General features: G+C 40.1%; 1 protein-coding gene across 1 annotated transcript; it reads left to right on the forward strand.

The window, feature by feature from the left end:
• Positions 1-12,294: 12,294 nt before the first annotated feature.
• On the forward strand, positions 12,295-13,907 carry LOC131017859 (uncharacterized). The gene is made up of 2 exons (XM_057946603.1): positions 12,295-13,502; positions 13,768-13,907. The coding sequence occupies exons 1-2, from the start codon at positions 12,777-12,779 to the stop codon at positions 13,846-13,848; spliced, it is 807 nt and encodes a 268-aa protein (XP_057802586.1). The 5' UTR covers positions 12,295-12,776; the 3' UTR covers positions 13,849-13,907.
• Positions 13,908-16,950: the final 3,043 nt, after the last annotated feature.

Consider the following 16,950-nt stretch of genomic DNA (forward strand, 5'->3'; position numbering starts at 1 on the left):
CTTGTGCCGCATAGACTTCAGCTTGTCCTTCCGGAGTAAACTCTCCCATTCGATGACACTCATTGGCTCCATGACTGAAATCTCCACAAATACCGCAAGGCTCAACGTACTGCAGGGCTGGATTTGGCGTGGCTGACATCGGCAGAACTGGATTTGGCTGAGCTGGCATCGGCGGCGGTGTCATCGGCAGAGCTTGAATTCTACACCGGAGCTGAATTTTCCATCTTGTCCATCTTCAACTATTGTACTTCTCGCATGATCGAGGCCAACTGCTACTGCATCTCGAATTGATTTGTCACCGCGCTGGCTTCAACTCTTCTTCCACGGACGGACTTCTGTTGGGAGCTTTCGGCCAAGGTCTTGAAAATCTCTTTCAGATCTGCAGCGGTCTTTCGAGTTATGTTACCTCCTGCCGTGCTATCCACCATAAATTGGGCAGTTTGCACTAACCCATCGTAGAAGAACTGCATCAACATAACATTAGTGAATTGATGTTGAGGGCATTGACGGATGAGTTCTTCATATCTCTCCCAAGCCTCATGCAAAGGCTCATCCACTCCTTGGGTGAACTCCATTATTTTCGTTCTCAGCTCCTGTGTCTTGTGACTTGGGTAGTATTTCAGCATGAATTTTTCACAAGCATCTCCCCACGTAGTGATAGAGTTGGGCCGCAGAGAAAGCATCCATGTCCTTTCCCGATCTTTAAGTGCATAGGGGAAGCACTTGAGCTTGAGTTGGTCCTCCGTGAGAGTAAGCAAAGGAATTGTTTGCACTTGTGTGCAAAAATCTCGGATGAATTGCAGAGCATCCTCGCTTGGCATTCCATGAAACACCGGCAGTAAACTCGAGTCATTGGGTTTGAGATTGTAGCAGTGGGGAGCACGATTGCCGACGTGTTGGTATCTCCGATCACCGGCCTGGTGAAGTCTCCCATGTATTCCATGTTCTGGGCCATCTCCTTCTTTTCCTCGTTTAAATTCTGCTTAGGACTGAAATTGGCGGAGCTGGCCTCTTCCTCCTTAGCTTGTTTTGCCGTTTCTGTCGTGTGCTCTGTATCGGCAGAGCTGGCGTCCTCCTTATTTGGCTGCTCTGAAGACTCAGAGTCAAAGCTAGCTGGAAAATCTAGTTCCTCCTCTCCTGCGCTCTGCTCTGATAGTTCAGAATCAGAGTTGAACTTGGCAGAGCTGGCTTCCTCCTCTTCTACGGTCTGCTCTGGAACTTCAGGTTTAGAGTCAGAGCTAGTAATTGGTGGAGCTGGCAGCGCTGTCTTCAGCGAACACTCCCTTGCAGCTATACTTCCTTAAAATCCCCTCGCTCGTACTATGCAACGGGGACACAAGTTTGCCTTTAAGACTACGGCGTCCCTGCATGCACAACACTAAACAAACGGATTAAACGCACCGAGTGGAAGAACGTAAAAACAAAAACGAGAAACACTGGAAATTAAATAAAGCAAGTAAAAACGACACAACTAAAACGCCTAAAACTTTCCCCGGCAACGGCGCCAAAATTTGACTCAACTAGAAACACCTCTAAGTTGACTTGCAATAGAACAAGGACATCCTAGTGATGGTAAGCTGACCCAGTGTCATCTCTCAAGGAAAGTCTTTAAGGGCTTTTAATTGTATCGTAAAAAAGCAGTAAAAGAGTTTGAATTTAAAAACTGAAACTTAAACTTAAACTTAAATTAAACTTGAATTTAAACTTAACCTAGGCAAGAATCTAAACAACTCAAATTAAACCTAACTTAAGAAATTAAATACTTGTAAATTAAAAACTAACTAATCTAGGCGTGAAACTAAAGTGCATAATTTAAATTGCATAATTAAAACGAAAGCATAAACATGAACGAAAAACGTAAACATGATTAAACGAAAATAACTTGAATTGAAATACGAAATACCGTAAATGTCTTGAACGTGTAATTGTGTCACTCAATCACAATCCAAGAATAAACTAAAAACTGAATTGAAATCTAACTTAAAACAATGAATTCGAAAACTATGAGGAACTATGAAAGTAAGTAAATCCTAAGCTTCGGATGCCAACAGATTTCAAAGATGGCGTCTAAAACTAGGGCAAAAGATGATATTACAATGAAAAGTATGGCCCTATTTATAGACTTCAAATCCCTCTGGATCACTATGGAAGTTGCCATGCAAAGTAGAACTCTTAAGGCAATAGAATCGTGCAAAATAAGGCAACTCTCCAGCTGTGACGCGCGCTTTAGAAATAATCTCCTCCCTGGCCGAATTCGGGGCTCTCGCCAGCGGAATGGCTTCCGCTCTGGCTATCGCCAGCGGAATGGTGATTTCTCTGCTATCTCGATTCTGCTGTAATGGACTTCTATCCCCTCTGCTCTGACTCTTGACTCCTCTGGTGATTACTTGGCTACACTGGCTTCTTGATTTCGCTGACTCCAGAGAAATGGTGATTTCTCTGGCGTCTGATTCCTCTGGCATAGCGATTTCTCTGGCACTTATGTTTCCAGTAGCGAAGTGATTTCTCTGGCGCTTCGATTCCTCTGGCGCTTCGCTGGGTTGGTTCCGCTGCTCTGATTCTGGGGGATTTCTCTGAAATGCCAGAGTATGCACAAAAACGTAATTCTTAGCCCATATTTTCCAAAATTTGCACTCTTCATCTCGACAACCTAAATCTCCTGCAAAGCATGAAATACACCATAAAACGCACCAATTTCCAGAAGATTCTTTTAAACTAAAGCTCATGCAAACCCCAAAATTTAGAACAATTAAGCATAAATCACTATGTATGGGTAGGCGGCGCCCAATATGTGTGGTCCGCATTTTATATGCTTGGGTAGGCGGCACCCAGTAATTGTTTTGCTATTTAATATTGGATATTAAATATATGCAATTAGTATCACATACTAAATCCCCATTAAATATAAGTCTTTGTGTAAAGCACAAAACGCGGCATCCATCATAATTGTTTGAGTACCTAACCTTTTCGTCCAAGAGTATTTACATAAAATTGTATGCTCTAAATCGACAAGGCCAAGACTCATTCATAGGTTGGCACCGTGTGATGGGGTTGACTTGCTTAAATTATTTTGGAATGCAAAGCGACCAAGAATGATTTAAGGACGCAGATTAATTGGATTAATCAACCAAGAATTGCAAAATTGTTGTTGCAATTGGCTTAGAGGCCTACTAAGTGATATTATTGTTGTCATCAGCAAAGCAGAGGCTGCATAATATTGACTTGGATCTTGGACCACTAAGATTTATATGGATTATAAATTCGTGTTTTACGTTAGGGGCGTAAGATATGTTAAAATTAGTGGGAGCTAATCAATATGATAGCCCATTGTTTGATTAGTGATACAATGTGATCATAGTTTATTCTTTCTAATTTGTTTTTCTTTATTTATTGATTAGATAATATGTCGAATTTGTCACTGAAATGTTTGATAGAAACAAACAAGTTGACTGGGTCAAACTTCACGGATTGGCTTCGTTGCTTGCGTCTGGTCTTAAGCCTAGAGAAGATTGAGTATGTCTTGGACAACCCAATCACTGTCATTCCTGACAAGCAGTCTGCTGAGTATGCATTATTTGATGAAGTTGCTCACAAGAAGCATGTCGATGATGCAACATCGGCACAATGTGTGATGTTGTCCTCTATGACTACGGAGTTACAGAGGCAACACGAACACATGTGCCCTTATGATATGCTGAAACACTTGAAGAGTCTGTATGCTTCAGAAGCTCAGACTATGGAGTATGAGATACTCCGAGATTTCTTTAAGTGTAAGCTTCATGATTGGGGTCAGGTTTCTGATCATGTACTGAAGATGATCGGGTTGATTGAGAGGTTGGCATCGATTGGAACGATGCTACCCGCTACTGTCTCTATCAATCTGATTCTGCAGTCTTTGTCTGCCTCATTTGAAAACTTCATTGTGAACTTCAATATGAACGGCACGAAGGCAAGCCTGCCTGAGCTTCATAACATGTTGAAGACCTATGAGTCTTCCACCTCTAAAGGCAAATCTGTGCTCATGGTGAGCTCTACTGCCACGTCTTCCAAAATGAAGTACAAGCAGAAGAAAAAGCAGAAGAAGGCATTTGATGCTGGTTTGAAGCCTAAAGGTGGAGGGGCTCAGAAAAGGCCGAAGTTTCCAAAGGATGAGTGCTTATTCTGTCATGAAAAGGGCACTGGAAGAGAGACTGCCCGAAATACAAGGCACAAGGTGCATCGGGTTTGAGCTCGGGTATGTTTGTCATTGAGATAAACATGTCTATTGATAATTCACGATCTTGGGTATTAGATACAGCTTGTGGCTCACACATTTGCAATAATGTGCAGGGCCTAAGTGAATCCAAGAAAGTGATGCTCGGGGAAGTCGATCTACGTGTGGGAAATGGAGCAAAAGTTGCTGCTGAACGCGTAGGGACTTATAGATTAGATATTCCTTCGAAAAATAGACTTGTTTTAAGTAATTGTTACTTCGTTCCTTCTATTTCTAAGAATATTATTTCCATTCCGATGTTGGACATTGAAGGCTTTTCCTTCCATTTTGGAAACAGTCGATGCTCGTTTTCCCTTAATGGATTGTTTTATAGAAGTGCCTCTCTTTTGAATGGTTTATATTATATTGAATGTGAAAGGAGTATTCTCAATGTACAAAACAAACGACCTAAGCTGAGTAATGCGAATAATACTACCTATCTTTGGCATTGTAGACTTGGTCATATCAATGAGAATAGGATAGCAAGATTGAGAAAGTTAGACTATCTCAAATCATTTGACCTTGAGTCATATGGTGCTTGTGAATCCTGTCTCAAAGGTAAGATGACTAAGAAACCTTTTTCTAGGAAGGGGTTACGAGCCAAAGACTTGCTAGAATTGATTCACACAGATGTGTGTGGACCGTTCCCAACAGAAGCAAGATGTGGATATTCGTACTTCATAACTTTTACTGATGATTTTTTGAGGCATGGATATGTGTATCTCATGAAGCACAAATCTGAGGCCTTTGAGAAATTTAAGGAGTTCAAGTTAGAAGTCGAGAAACAACTTGGGAAAAGTATAAAGGCTCTTCGATCAGATTGAGGAAGAGAATACTTAAGCCATGAGTTTCTTGATTACTTAAAATCACATGGAATTCGGTCAAACTGGACTCCTCCGGGGACACCTCAAATGAATGGGGTATCCGAAAGGAGGAATCGAACTTTATTAGATATGGTTCGATCCATGATGAGTTTTGCAAGTCTCCATTTAATCCTTTGGGGTCATGCCTTACAAACCGCTGTTTATATTCTGAATAGAGTTCCTTCTAAATCAGTTGAGAAAACACCATATGAGTTATGGTGTGGCAAAAAGGCAAGTCTTAACCATATGCGGACCTGGGGATGTCCTGCTTTAGTTAAGAAAATGATGACTGATAAGTTGGAATCTAAAAGTGAGAAATGTTATTTTGTGGGATATCCTAAGAAAACAATTGGATATTATTTCTACGTTCCCGGTGATCACAAGGTGATTGTTTCCCGGAATGTGACGTTTCTTGAAGACACATTTGTCTCTAAGGAACAAGGTCACAATACGATAGAACTTGAAGAAATTCAAGAATCGCAAAATAACATAGAGGATGAAAACTTGTCTAATGGCGTGGACAAGAATTCAGTGGGAGTATTTGATGATCTATTGGGAAGGGGAATATCTCTTAGAGAGACACCTCAAGACAATGAGATGCATCAAAGACACGATGATACAATAGTTGTGTCATCACCACCTCAAGAAAATCTTGAGGATGTCCCTGAAATTTCCGAAACTGTTGAAACGTTCAACACAAAGGAACCTGCTCACATTCAGAATATACAACCCGAACAAACGCAAGAACAACTCCATAGGCCTCGTAGGAATCGTCGAGCACCTGAAAGACTTAATCTATTGGTTGAGAACTAAGATGATGGAGTTGATTCGGATGATGATGAACCTAAGACCTATACCGAAGCGGTGTCGGGCACCGACTTGGAGAAGTGGTTTGAAGCCTTAATTTCTGAAATGGACTCTATGTATAGTCTGGGAACTAGTTGATTTGCCGGATGGGAAATATTCCGTAGGCTGCAAATGGATCTTCAAAAAGAAGAGAGATGTAGATGGCATATTACGAACCTACAAGGCTAGGTTGGTGGCAAAGGGTTATAGTCAATGCGAGGGCATTCATTATGACGAAACCTTTTCACCAGTCACAAAGATCAAGTCCATTAGGATTTTACTTGCTATAGCTGCATACTATAACTTTGACATTTGGCAAATGGATGTCAAAACCGGGTTTCTCAATGGAGAACTTGAAGAGGAAGTCTATATGACTCAACCTGAAGGTTTTGTATCCAAAGAAAGGCCGAATGCAGTATGTAGGTTAAAGAAGTCCATTTATGGACTTAAGCAAGCTTCTAGGAGTTGGAATATTTGCTTTGACAGAGCTATCAAATCGTTTGATTTTGTTAGAAGCAAAGAGGATCCATGTGTTTATAGTAAACGCAAAGATGGGAATATTGTCTACCTTATCATATATGTTGATGACATTTTGATTATGGGTAGTGATCGTTCCATGATGCAATCCGTGAAAGATTTGTTGGCTAGCTCCTTCATGATGAAGGACCTGGTGATGCTTCCTATATCCTTGGGATAAAGATTTATCGGGATAGACCTAATAGATTGTTGGGATTATCACAATCCACCTACATAGACAAATTGCTAAAGCGCTTCTCAATGGAAAATTCTAAGAAATGATTTCTTCCTATGGGACATGGTATAATCTTGTCTAAGAAGGGTTGCCCTTCTAGTGACCAAGAGATTGAATACATGAAAAGGATCCCATATGCTTCTGCTATAGGATCGATAATGTATGCCATGACATCTACTAGGCCATATGTGGCATATGCGCTTAGCATGACAGGCAGATTTCAGGAAAATCCCGGTGAGGTACATTGGAGAACTGTCAAGACTATTCTAAAGTACATTAGAAGGACTAAATAATACTTCTTAGTCTATGGTGGACAGCCAGAGTTATCAGTTACTGGGTATACTGATGCTAGCTTCCAAACAGACCATGATGATTATAAGTCACAGTCTAGCTATGTCTTCATCCTCAATGGTGGAGCAGTTAGTTGGAATAGTTCCAAACAAAGCACTACTGTCGACTCCACCACCGAAGCCGAGTATATTGCTGCATCTGAAGCTTCTAAGGAGGCTGTGGCTCTGTTAGAATTCGTGAAAGAACTGGGTGTCATTCCAAGTACCAATTGTGCAATACCGTTGTATTATGACAACACTGGTGCAGTTGCGCAAGCAAATGAACCAAGACCCACGAATAGAAACAAGCACATTCCCCGTAGATATCATCTGATCAGATAAATAATTGAAAGAGGCGATGTGAGATTAGAAAGAGTACCCACTGATGATAACTTAGCCGATCCTTTCACCAAGCCGTTGTGTATAGCAAAACACAACAAACATTTTGAGAGCTTGGGTGTTAGACATGTTGGAAGTTGGCTTTGATTTAGTGGGAGTTTTGGTTTGAATGTCTTAGAAACAATTTGAATTGAGACATCCTTACCTGATCACATTTATATATGTTATTTGATTTCATGGGCTAGTGCATTTATTAGAATATTTGGTTTTATTGTTTGACTTTATTCTTTTATTTGTTCCCTTGAATTATCACTACTATTAATGATGTGAGACATTAATGGTTTGAGTGTAATTCTAAAGATGCCCTAACCAATGGTCATCAAGAATGGGATATTGATGACATGCGATAGGTTAGCATGTGGTCTGCATCATATTCTTAGATAATGTAGTTGATCTCACAACTACGAGTAATTTGATTCTCGTGATGGACACATGGATATTTTGGAGAGTATTGGTATACCGTGCTATTAAATCATTTGTTCTAGTGTCTATGATTTAATAGTGTATGGAGTATGTAATAGTCCTTTGACTTGAGGTCAATACTCATTTTGTTTGTTGAGTGGTGTGCTTTGACCAAGTACAATGCTTGCACTCCATCAAAGGGGTAGATACGGCTTGTGTTGGGTACATCATGAGGCAAATGGAAATGGTAGTTGAGCCAAGAATAGGATTCATTCCTCGATTTGAATTTCGAGAGAACACTTCAAATTCTCTATATTATTTGACCGTAAGTCATTGGCCAATGCAAAGATATATTCAATTGGAATAATTGAATATGATCGGAAGGGTCATTTAATAAAGATGAGATAAAATGATTGAGCTATTGGGATACACACCTCTGGCCTTTCTTAAGCACCCACTCTCAACCTCCTACACTTTCTACAATCCACTCCTTTTTTGCATCCAAAGTTAGGGCAAAAGACTTTCTATTTCAAGAGAGCGAATGGCGGAGATAAGCTCTTAGCTTCAGGAAAAGCAAAAGGAAGGGCACGAGGCAGACATGGCTACCCCAAATGTTCACAATGTGGCTATGAAAATCCAGAGGGCGCGAGATATGTACAAGATTAAAAATCTGTCGAATTCGTCGATCAAGAAAAAGTTAAAGCAAAGGGGCATTGATTACAGCACCCACAAGCCCCTTTCAGAGCTCGACGGCGACAAGAACTCCGAGGGCTCCAGCGGGCTCAGCTTCGCCGACAACGCCAACAAGCCCAAACTCGACTATCCGCTGCTCGATAACGGCCGCGGTGCCTTGAATTTGACACAGCACGAGAGCTCAGCCGCCGCCGCCAACTGCAAGCCCTCTGATTTGTCCGGATTCATCTCCTTCTAGTAGCTCAACTACGGCCCTAACATCGGCCTCTCCATGAACCCCAACGCCAGCATCTTCTTCAATTCTAGCTCCAAGCCATCGGAAAATATCATCTCCGATCATTTCAGAGCCATGGCCTGCGCTCTGGATATGATCCACATGATGTCTTTGATCGACGACAACCTTATATGCTCTGGAGAGCAGGGCGAGAAGAGAGAAGGAGGGAGAGAAAGAGAGATGGAAAATTGGAAGTGGGGCGGCTGGGATGTAGAATAGCACAAACAAAATGGGATCATCTGTTCCAAAATATAGTGTGTACCACTCTTATTATATTATATTCCCTCCGTCCCATTAATCAAGTCTCCTTGCTTTTGGGCACGAGAATTTAGGAGAGCTAAAGTAGATGTAAGAATAGTAGGGACCACATAATTAGTGTATTAGTTAATGTTATTTTATTTCATAATTGGATGCAAAAATTGCTCTCAGCTCACTGTCCGACGAACACACTCCCCAAATCTCTTCTCTCTCTTCTCGCCCCTCTCTCTTGCAAAACACACACACACAGATCTCTGGCAGAACTCTCTCTTCTCGCCCTTCTCTCTTGCAAAACACACACACACAGATCTCTGGCAGAACACACACATACATAAAGGCATCATCCACCACAAAAATTAAAGATACATAAAATTTTCATCCCAAAAATCAAAGATACACAGTCCGGAGGCAGAGCGCACCACCATGGAAGGTTCACAGAGTTGAGAAGGGCTCGAGCTTTTCGATTCGAAATATTCCGACGAGGAGAAGGTAGAGGAAATTGAAGGAGAACCGACGACTGGCTACGCCGGCTGGTGGGAGTCGTGGTCGCAGAAGCCCTCCGGCGACTGGAAGTGGATGAGTCGCGGCGGAGAAGAGCCGCGAGTGGACGCCTGAACGGTGGGGTGCGAACTACGAAGGGGTGGGTGGCCTGACCGCCTGAGTCGCGCCGCGCGAATGGCGGCGTCGGACGAAGAATTAAATGAGAGAGGAGCTCCACCTGAGTTCCAAGAGAGAAATCAAGGCCGAGGAGAGCGACGCGGCTGTGTGTGGAGGTTTGAAGAGAAATACTATTATGCTACAGAGAGAGATATGCTACAGAGAGAGAGGGCGGCGATTTGAGAGTAAAGAGAGGAGAGAGAGAGTGACAAAGAGAGAGAGAATAGAGAGAGAGAATTGTTAATTAAGTAACTAATTTTATCCAAAAAGGGAAAGGAGACTTGTTAAATGGGACGGCTCAAAAAGGAATACGAGACTTGAATTTTGGGACGGAGGGAGTAATTTTTAGTTATTTTTTATTCAATTTTAATTTATTATGTTTATATAATATAAAGATAATTAACAAGGGTTCACTCATTCATTTAGGGTTTATAATTATTTGGGATATTTGCCGTAAAATACACGAACTTTCAATAAATTCTTATTTTTCTCATGACCTTTAAAATTTGAAAAAAAATACACAACCTTTCGATTTCTTCTAGTTTTTCCCACGAGTATGAAATACTCTTAAATAGAAGTTGATTTTAGGGCTTTTGATTTAGATTTTTTTATACTTAAGCGTGTACATCGACTTTATTATGACATCTTTATTATCTCTCACGCTTAAGTATCAAAAAATTTAAGTCAAAAGCCCTAAAATCGGCTTCTATTTTAGAGTATTTCATACCCGTGGGAAAAATCATAAAAAATTGAAAGGTTGTGTATTTTTTTTCAAGTTTTAAAGGTCAAGGGAAAAATCAGAATTTGTTGAAAGTTCGTGTATTTTACGGCAAATATCCCTAATTATTTTTTTATATTTATTTGAATTAATAATAGATTATTTGAGTTCATTAATTCAAAGTTAGGGTATATAACTTTTTAAATTTTAATTTTTCAATGATAAATACTAATTAGAGTTTATAATATAATGATAATTTTTATATTTTTAAAAAACAATTTATAAAACGAAGAAATGAAGAGTGGTACACGTGGTACACACTATATCCTGAAACAGAGGATTCCATCTGGATATAACCTGGGTGTATGGCACACCCAAATGTACCGGAGATTTTCTGATAATTGAATGCGCAAATCGTCAAATAAACTACTTGTGTTTATCTTTAATGTTTTTAGTTCGGTTTGTATTTTTCTTTTAAGAAGAGTGGTACACGTGCAACAACCTTTCTTAACCATATGGGCCCTCTATTAAGAAAAAGAAAGAAAGAAGGGCCCAAACACCTAAGCCCAAACTATATATATAGAATGAAGAATCAGTTATAGACTAATCAATTTTCTCATTTGTTTATAGAGTAAAATTTGAAAATAGCCACTTTGTAATAGTAACTTTGAAAATAGCCGCTTTGTAATTTTTTTTTTTTTGATCGGATAAAATTATGTTAGATGTTAACAATTAGTTCCCCAAACACTCCAAGAATTCACCAAGCCCACCTTATCTCTCCAATCACCAAATTCGCTTCCAAATGGGATCGAACTCGGGTCTCATCACTTAAGTGAGGACCCGGTGGCCAGGTGAGCTAAGCAGTTATCAAATGAATACCAAATCCTTAAATATCCAAATCCAAGTAATAAATCCCATCTGCTTCAATGTCTAAACGTATTTCTTGGCTAAAAAAAAACTCTTCGTCTTCTTTTTCAAGCCGTTGCCAGATGCCAGTTTCATGGAGAAGGTACTAGTCTCTTCAATTTCTTAGTTTTTACCGTTGAATCAATCACGAATATAGTTATATAAATAGAATGAAGCTCATGAATTCTTCTCACCAAATGGTGCAATTACTTGTAGAATCATGTTGACAATGCCGATTACTGTAGCGTCAGTTTAGAGGAGCTTCTCAAAGTTAAAATTATTGAAAACTTATTTGAGATCGTCAATGTCCCAAGAGAGATTGAATAGTTTGGCAATATTATGTATAGAGAAAGAGATTTTAGATAACATAGATTTGAGCGATATTGTGATGATTTTGCAAGTAAAAATGCAAGACGTTGTCATTTTTATAAGTAATGATTTTTTTTTTTAATAAATTGCGCACAATAATATATTAAGGGCCCATTTTTTTAATTTCGCTCAGCACCTCATTTTTGTCTGGATCGATCCTGGAGAGAGGAAGCGAAATTGATTTTGGTTAAGTTCATCTAAATTGTTTGTGGTCATGTATGGTATATAAAACTCCCGTCGTTAAAATTCCAACGACATATATTATGACATATTGGTGTTAGGAAAAAAGAGGCTGAAAATATCAGATGGTGCCAATGCATGGGGCTGTACGTAAAATCCAAACTTACCAGATTTATTGTGAATTATTCTTTAAATTATTTAATGGCGCGAGTGTCATACTGTTAAATATTAAATGACTAAAAACTATGAAAGTAAATTAAAGGAGGTTCAAACAAGAAATCTCATTTACATTAAAAAATTAAAAATCATTTTCAGTTTTTCGATTGCAATTATTTATGGTGAATAATGCATTATATATAGTTTGTACCCAAGGGGGAGACCACCTTTCCAGAAAGCGAAAAACACGCATGATGCTCTCTCTCTCGTGAGTCAAAAGTGGGTGGCCGCACACCACCTTTCCGCCTTCGGTTTCGCGCCGCTGACCGGCGCTGCACACCACCACCGCCACCCGCAGTCGGATCCCGGCCACCAGCCCCGCCAACTGCAATCTCCAGCTTCGGACACAAGCCCGGTGCCTGCAACCGCGCCTCTGTTTGCGATTTCCGGCAGTCAAACGCTGCTAGAGAACCGCCGCGTCGAGCAGGCTGAGGTTGCCGGAGCCACTCCAGCCCTTGACGCCGGAGCCATTCACTCTTCTGTGGCTCCGATCTGGCATTTTTCCCGGCTATCTGTCGCCCTGGAAGCCGCAACCAGATCACGGACGTGCTGCCTGACTTCGGCGAGAGTAGCCGACGTTGCTGCTCATCCGGAGTGGGTGAGGAAAGGCAGAGCAGCTGCTAGCCGCTGCCACGCCGCCAACGCCAACAGCTCCGGCCGGTGATGGATTCGAGTTCGCCGGAAGTCCATCGTGACAAGGGGGGCCTCAATCTTCCCCTGGTCTCTTCTAATTTTGACAGGTCTCGATCTAAGTCCCCTGCCAATGTTCCGTCTCAGCACCCGCCTCTCGTAAAGCCGGGTTATTCTTCCGGCGCAGTGGATGTTGGGCAGCGCTCGTCGGGTTTTTCACCGGCGCAGAGTTTGATCGGTGATCCTAACCAGGACATCCCTGGTTTGATACAGCCGCTGCCGTATGTTGTTACTTCAGTAGCGCAGGTGTCGGGTTCTGCTCCGGCTGTTTCTTTCGCTGCCAAAGTAGCTGATAGCCAAACCAAATCCCTTAAGAAGCCGGATGTTGCAGCGTATGGCATCCGAGGCCTTCCAATACAGCGAGAAGGAGAGGTTGTCACCCTCTCAGTGCCCAAATCGGAATATCAAACAAAGTTGGAAGAGTTTCAATTTGCACTAATCGGTAGACTTATCCAACGTAAAGGGGATAAGCCACGCACGTTCGCCGACCTCTCTCATGAACTTCGAACCATATGGCAGTGCGCCGACTGTCAACTGGTGCCCATGGCTAAGGGATTCTTCGTTGTTAAATTTTTGACGATGGAAGCGAAAAAGAAATCTAAGGGGAGTTCTTTTCTCCAACTGTCAATCGGCCACGTACGCTTCCGTGAATGGACTAGGTATTTCGATCCGTATAAGGAAGTGTCGTCTCTGGCTCAGGTATGGGTTCGGATATATTATCTCCCTGTGGAGTTATGGACTCCGGTGATTATTGCTGGTATAGGTCGTGTGCTTGGTCATCCTATGCGAATTGATAATGCCTCCGCAACTGGTCATGTAGGACACTTTGCGCGGGTTTTGGTGGAACTTGACATGGCTTTGCCTATTCTCAACTCGATGTACATTGATGACGGCGATAGATCGTTCTACATTGAGTTTGGTTTTGAATCTATGCCCTTTTTTTGCTCGCGTTGTAAACTTACAGGTCATTCAACGGATAAATGCCGGAGAGCGGATAGGGCCACGAGCAAGCAAAAGATCACTGAGCCTCCTGCTGTGGTTGTGAAGAGTCTTGATAAGGGAGAGGGTCCGACTCCTGCATGGCAGCCCAAAGTTAATATTCTTAAACCTCTATCGAGTCCTGATCTTCTAGACACGGCTACAGTACCGGTTAAGAAAAATGATCTCCCTCTGGCGGGGAATGCTAACCGATATCAAGCGCTAGATGAGGCTGAGGAAGAGGAAGTGGAGGAGACTATCATTGCGGACTCCAATTATGAAGCAGAGGCTTTACATGAGGAAGAAAATGATGGGTCGCCTCACACGGACAAGGCTACTGATAAGGAGGGCTCGAATGTAGAGGGAACTTTGGAGTTGGATTCTGGAACGAATAGTGGAGCTGTGATAGAGCAACAACCGGTAGTTGGGGCAGAAGATTCAGCGAGCCAGCGGGTTAATTCGCCGATTAAGGAAGTTGATTTTGATAATAAATTCAGTCCTTCTCCGGATGACATGGCGAGTCGTATTATTAGGTTAGAGGAGCAAGTTAATCAGGGGATGCAGTTGCTCTCGGAGCAGAAGCGCGGACGTGGTCGTCCAAAGGGCTCGGTAAAGGGACGAGAGCCTGTACATGCAATTCCGGAAGGTTGTATTAAAAATCGTCTCAGGAATGCGGAAGAAATGGGTAACAAGCCGAGGGAGTTTGTGGTTGACGTCACCAATACGCCTAGTATGATTGCAATGAATAATGTCGTCCATAGGCGTTGGTCGGATGATTTGGATAATGATCCTGACTTTCCTTTTTGAGTTGTTCTCCTTCGCTTTTTAAGTTTTGTGCCCTTAGTCTGCATCTTGTGCTTTCAAGGGATGTTTTTTCTTTTTCACTTTATAATAAACCTCAATTTAATAATAGTTTGTACCCAAGGGGCCACCAAGCGGTGCGACCTCCTGTGTGTAAACGTGAGGTCTCGGGTTCAAAAACCTCACTGCTCCCCCTCCCTAACTCCCCAAAGTAAAAAATAAAATAAAAATTGCATTATATATATTCTCATTTAGAATCATCACGGTAATTATAGATAAGACAATACGTATAACTAAATTTGGCATGATCGCGATAAAACATGACATAGAATTATAAAAAGAACATTAAATATTGACAATTGTATATATACGATGCAATTCATTTTCATTTAGAACCATCGTGCCAAATTCTTACACTTCTCCTCCTTCTTTTATGGTGACTAGAACATCACGACCTATAATTATTAAAGCAGAAATATCTTATCAATTGAGTGGTGTGTTACGTTGTTAATACTTATCATTATTTGTACATATCTAAGTATAGATAGATTATCTATCTGCACAACTAGCTAATATGACGATAATTTTATATAATTAAAATAATTTAAGAGATACAAGAATATTTAATTAATATATTAAGCAAAATACGAATTGTTTTAGGTCAGACACCGCCGTAGCTAGTCGTCACTTATCGCTGGCACACCTTGCAATGGTACATGACTACTATATAAATTTTCTATATATTTCAATTTCGCTTTTAATTCTTTATCTCTCCTATATATTTATAATGCTGTATCGAGATTAGGGATGTCAATGCAGCCCGAAACCCGTGGGCCGACCCGAATAACCCGACAAAATTATAGGGTTAGGGTTGAAAAATCGCAACTCGAAAAAACCTCCAGCCCGATTAGCCCGCACCCGACTAACCCGGAACCCGATAGGGCTAGCCCGAAAACCCGATGGGCTGGCCCGGTGGGCTGACGGAATTGTGACTGATGCATCCAGTTACAACTTCTGCTATGTTTAGATCTATGGTATTTGCTTAAATATAGCCTCGTTAAAAAAAGTGAAATTAATTAGTTAGAATATATATGTGTGTGTATGTGTGTGCAATCTCATTAAGAAAAGTGAAATTAATTACGAATTTTTTTGTAGAAATTGATTATTAGTATCTCATTAGTTAGAAATTAATTATTAGTATCTCATTTTAAAGTGATACCAATTTTTTTTTTTTTCTGTCAATGAGACGTGCATGGAAAATTCACTAATTATTCAGTAATAATCCAGATTGATTCTATTGCATTGTTACATGTTAAATTTTACTATCTCATTTTAATATAATTTTGTTTATGTAATCTTGAATATCTTATATTTTTGCATTTCATGCTTTGCTATATAATTTATATCTTTAATATCTATGTATATTTTATACGTTATACATTAGATCATTAGGAATAATAAAATACAAATGATAATTTTATTTTTACGCCTTTAACCTGATTAGCCCGATGGGCTAGCCCGAAACCCGAAAGTTTAGGGTTAGGGTTGAAGATTTACAACCCGAAAAAATCTCCAACCCGATTAGCCCGCACCCGACTAACCCGGAACCCGATAGGGCTAGCCCGAAAACCCGGTGGGCTGGCCCGATTGACATCCCTAATCGAGATAGAGCATGTCAATTGTCATTATTTAGATTTAATTAGCATTACCAAGTACTCTTCTATTCCATTTATTTTATTTGGCATGTCTTTTTTTTTCTTTTTTCTTTTTAATTATCCAAATAACCTTAACTTGTTTCCTTTTTGAATAATTATTTTAAATTATTCATATATATTTATATTATAACTTTATTCTTTTAAATTATTATGACGAAAAAATAAATCAAACTTAATGAAAGGAAGGAAGTAATTTATCTAGAATATAAAAGGGTACTTGATCAACAATCTAACTCAATTGACACATTTTTATATACATAAAAAGAGAAATTTAATTTAACGGTTAAATTGAAATTGAAAAAAATTACATGATCCACTCCAATAAAAACTACTGAAAATATTAAAAAAAAAAGTAAAAATAAATGAATTGTCATTAATTCTTGTTCTTCCGTTGGGTATACATTTCTATTTTATCATTTAATTTTTTTTATTAGTTAATAATTCGTTATTAGGGTTGATAAATCAAAAGTTAGGGTATATTTCCTTCATCTCAATTTAATAAGCAATTAAAGTTGGGCCCGAATATGAAAAATAAATACTCTTTTCATCCAAAAAAAAATAGTCAATCTTTGTTATTTTGGGATATCTAACCAGAGCACACATTAATTCAATTGAATTTGAAACAAAGGATAGGTATTTATTACAAGTGACGA

Source organism: Salvia miltiorrhiza, chromosome 3 (genome assembly GCF_028751815.1).
Source record: "Salvia miltiorrhiza cultivar Shanhuang (shh) chromosome 3, IMPLAD_Smil_shh, whole genome shotgun sequence".
NCBI classification, from domain to species: domain Eukaryota; kingdom Viridiplantae; phylum Streptophyta; class Magnoliopsida; order Lamiales; family Lamiaceae; genus Salvia; species Salvia miltiorrhiza.

Coding starts and splice junctions, on each gene's coding strand:
- LOC131017859 (XM_057946603.1), top strand. CDS start 12,777: ATGGATTCGAGTTCGCCGGAAGTCCATCGTGACAAGGGGGGCCTCAAT. Junction 13,503..13,767: donor AAGTGTCGTCTCTGGCTCAG/GTATGGGTTCGG, acceptor GTAAACTTACAG/GTCATTCAACGGATAAATGC.